At 42.1% G+C, this 4,270-nt stretch overlaps 1 protein-coding gene across 1 annotated transcript in view; it reads right to left on the bottom strand.

Moving 5' to 3' along the window:
* Positions 1–2,914: 2,914 nt before the first annotated feature.
* The window catches only part of AGBL1 (ATP/GTP binding protein-like 1), a 502,451-nt gene continuing 501,095 nt past the window's right edge, over positions 2,915–4,270 (bottom strand). The window contains exon 24 of the mRNA XM_012643678.1: positions 2,915–3,082. Coding sequence (XP_012499132.1) covers positions 2,915–3,082 — 168 coding nt within the window. The remainder of the gene's footprint in view (positions 3,083–4,270) is intronic.

Raw genomic sequence — 4,270 nt, 5'->3', positions numbered from 1 at the left:
ACGGAGACAGGGGAGCTCAGCTGCAAAGAGCAAGAGGCAGTGGAGGATACAAATCGGGAGGCACAGCGGCTGACTCGGCAAAACTGTTAAATGACTTTGCAAAAGACCTGTCACAATGGATAAACGGCGCCTCCTGAAGAAGCAGTTTAGCATTACCGCAGTGCACACACAATTATTTCCAGGGATAAGATCGAGAGGAAGGAGAAAGGAAAGAAGAGCAAAAGACAGCCTTCATGGATCTGCAGACATTTCTTAAATGAGCAAAGGGGAAGAAGGGAACCATAATAAAAAACTCAAAACAAAGCGAACGTGTACTTCATTTGAAGCTTCAGCCACTAGGCAAACATCCACCATCTCTACTTCTCCTCTGCTCATGAAAGACAGTCAGTTGCTCTGTGGATGTTGACTACACTCTAATTATTTCTATGCTAAATGAGGCATGAAACCTATTGTCAAAAACATGATGTCCATAGTGTTCAGCCACAGTTGGTCTTCCCAGCAGATCCCTCTCAGGGGTTAATGCTGTTTGTGGGGCCTAAGAAAGGATGTGATACCATGTCCTTGCATTTCTTTAGGGCAGGAGAAGAGCCTGCCCCTGCCTTTTTTAGTAATTCCTTGAGAGTAACAAAAAAGAATCTTTCTGAAGGACGCCCTATTATATACGGAAGGAAGAGGTAGGAGGGTGGCAAAGTTCTCCTCTTTAAATCATATAGAATTGTGATGACAAACATTAGTTACACACTTTGTATTATAATAAGAATCCTGGTGCTAACAAAATTCCTAGGATTCACTCTGCTGATTATTATATCTCAGGATTAACCCTCTTCATCAGAAACTAATCAAATGGTACACAAACAGGCTGTTGCTGGTTTCAATTCAATAGATTTTACGTTATTAATTTCCTCTCTCTCATCTCTTCATGATTATAAGCTTATTGACTGGAATATTTTGGGGTCAAGAAATTTTCAGGATAATTTTCCTCTCAATCATGTAGTCTTCAGGTCTTTGGAACAGGAGCCACAATCTGTTGTGGTCAACTGTTTCCTAGTGAATAGGAAAATACATCGTGATACAAATGTCTGGATAAAATGGGCAATTTCCCTCCTCCCACCCTCCCTCAAACACCACACCTGCCAAATTTAATTCAAATCTATTCAAAGCACACATAGTAATTACATCCTTCGTTCAGGTGTCCTGCCTTTAGGGAGCTGTTCCACCCTAAGAAGGGTCAGAGGTCATGGGAGGACTTCTAACTTCAGTACCCCTGGACAGTTTGCAACTGAAAAATGAATAGTCAGTTGTGTGGGATGGCGTGGGGAGAGCAGAAGCAGGTAATCCTATCTCCTTATGATAACCCACATAGCAGCCATTGTATTTGAAGTCTGACACCGAATTCTTTAGACTTGAATTAGAAAAGGCATTTCTTTGATAGATTTCTTCTTGTTCCAGTTTACAGGCAGCTAATCCTTGCTGCATTGGATCAAACAGACGGGCACCATCAATTTGGGGAAAGCGAGCAATGCCAGCTCTGCTTAATCTTCCCTCAATGAGCAGCAGAGGAGAGAGGGGGAAAAACAGAAAGAAAGAAAGAAAGAAAAGTCAAGCCTGCCTGCACCCAAGATAGCTCAGCACAGGAAAAGATGAAAAGACAAATTGAAATTTATATCCTGGCAGGTGGAAGCACTCGCTGTCAGAGGGAGAGTCTGCAAACACCACAAGGATGCCAAACACACCGATCCTTGGGGCACCGAGGGGAGTTGAAGGGAGCAGCGGCGGAAGGAAGTGGTTGTGATGTCAAAACAAAAGAAATCAGCAACAGTATCTCTGTGGAGGAGAGAGGTCTGGATTTATTTAGGTCTCAACAATCCGTGATCTATAGCCCAGTGTGATGAGCAAGTTAATTACCGCATTTAGATAATTTAAGTCTCAAAAAACCAGGGATTTCCAAAGCAGTATTAATGTACCCTGCCAGACCTTTCTAGGCTTGACTGGGCATTTGGTGAGAAGTCAAACTGGAACATCAGCCTAACAGTGGCGGGAGAAAAATTAATGAAAACGAGCTAGAAACAAAATGGCCCCAATATTAATGGCTTTCTCTCTGCCTGTGGACATGAAGTGCATGAGGGATGCCTCTCGTGTACCAGCAGGCTCCGGCCAGCACTTCCTGTGACAGCTTCGTGCCCCCCCCATTCTGTTGCTCAGACTTAGCCTCCTTTGAGTCCTCTTGCTCCTCTCTCTTCTCACATGGCCATTATTTCCTCCCTTCTTCCCCACGAATTGCTGTGGCCAACTCTAAAATGTTTGTCTACAGGGAGAGGCATCAAAAGGGCTCATTTGGATAACGGTTCTCTCTCGCTTGTCTCCTTAATACTCCGCCCCACTCTCAGATCCAGCCTTTCCCTGCTGTGGCTGCGAGTCATAAAGCATTAGTCATCTTCAAGTGGTTCCTCTCATCTTCTGAGAATGGGAAGATTAAAACATTTCTTGCCCCCAAGTGCCTAGACAACGGCAGTGAGACTGCCATTTTTTGCTGAGTAATGGCTCAAAAACGTTATCTGTACACATATAAACGCATAACTGACAAATATAAGAGTATGTAGATGTGCACGTGTGTAACCAAGCTGCATCTTCTTTATCATAATCAAAATTCAGTAATAATATATATTTATAAATACGTGTATTTTATATTTGCGTGTCTGTGTACAAGCAGACAGCATCCTCCGCATCTTCCGTAGGAAGTGAGGATGTCCCAGTCCGGCTTACCAGCAGAGCCTAACTGCAGTCACCTTCATCTGGCAACTCTTCCATATTTTTTCCTCTGTAAAGACCCCTTGGTCCACTTGACATTCATTACTGAGATATTCAGCAATTGGAACACAAAGGTCCAGATATCTCTCACGCGTCTGCGAGCATCTTACCTCTGGAGGTGGTGGTCCAGAGCCTCTTCCTCAGCATTCAGCAGAGTTGCAGCTCGAGTCAGGAGCTGATGGCTACAGCTCGAAGATTTGAGTTCCAAGATGAGGAGGCCCAAGCAGAACATGGCTCCCATCTCCTCCAGTTCTCTGGTACCAAACTGGAGACCCTGCCAGTTAAACAAAGCATTGACAGTGACTATAGGCGATGAGAACTGAATGGTGACAATTTGAGGTTGGGAAGAGGAACTTCTAAGACACATGCTTATCACAGCAACTACGAATTAATATTATTTTTCAGTCACTGCCCAGTGTGTTTTGTCCTGTGATTTGTGGATTGGTGGATCTCAGTCTGTGTTACGTGGAAATACAGGGTTCCCCAGAAGTGCCCCAATAATGAGCTGGTAGGGGTACTAAAGGGCGGTGGGGTGGAGGGAGATCGAGGAATCAGTTCCCTCCCTACCGTGGTCAAAGCAGCAATGCTTCTATCTGTATTTTCAAAATAATTCCGCCACTGAAATGAAAGTTTATAAACAATCTTACTAAAAAGATACCTTTCTTCTTCCTAAATTTGTCAGACAATGGAGAAAAGTGGGAAAATTCTTCATATATAAATATTGAAAACTGCAACCAATTAAAAACATACACATTATTTCGAATCCCCTATTCAGTTGTACTGAGCTAATGCATGAAAGCAAAGTCATGACATGTACTCTGCAGTACAATCTATGAAGTAACGGATATAAACAACAATTAATAAACTTTATTGATCACTACTACACGCCAGGTACTGTTCTGAGCTCTTTTATATGTGTTAACATATAACACATAGGGGGATCCTTACCAAAGCCCTATATGGTAGAGACCGTTATTTTCTCCATTCCCCAGAGGAGATTCAGACACACAAAACAAAGTAACTTAACCAAGGCCTAGTAACTAGTAAGTAATAGAGGCTAATAAGTAAATTCTGGCTTGACTACTCTAAATAAAATATTGTACACAGACTAGGAGATATTCCATTATGTGGTAATGTAGACAGTGTGTGGTTTTGGAAATTAGATAAAAACTGGGTTTGAATTAGGTTTCACTGTTTCTGACTGTGTGAGCTTGGGCTTAGTGAACTCTATTTGCCTTGATTTTCTCATCTGTAAAATGGGATCATAATTCTCCCCACCATACATGTGACCATAAAGAATGGTTCACAATCCCTATAACACTGATTATTATTAGCTCCATTTCTTTTTCTCTCTTTCTAGTAAAGATGTTTAATATGACGGAATTCAGTGTGGTCCTGGGGTCTATATGCTTTTAAGTATATTTCACCTAAATAAAAAATAATCAGTAGTGAATTATTATTA

This window comes from Propithecus coquereli, unplaced genomic scaffold (assembly GCF_000956105.1).
Source record: "Propithecus coquereli isolate 6110/MARCELLA unplaced genomic scaffold, Pcoq_1.0 Scaffold20, whole genome shotgun sequence".
Classification (NCBI taxonomy): Eukaryota; Metazoa; Chordata; class Mammalia; order Primates; family Indriidae; genus Propithecus; species Propithecus coquereli.
The sequence above is the reverse complement of the archived record's forward strand: the minus strand, read 5'-3'. Positions and strand labels throughout refer to the sequence as shown.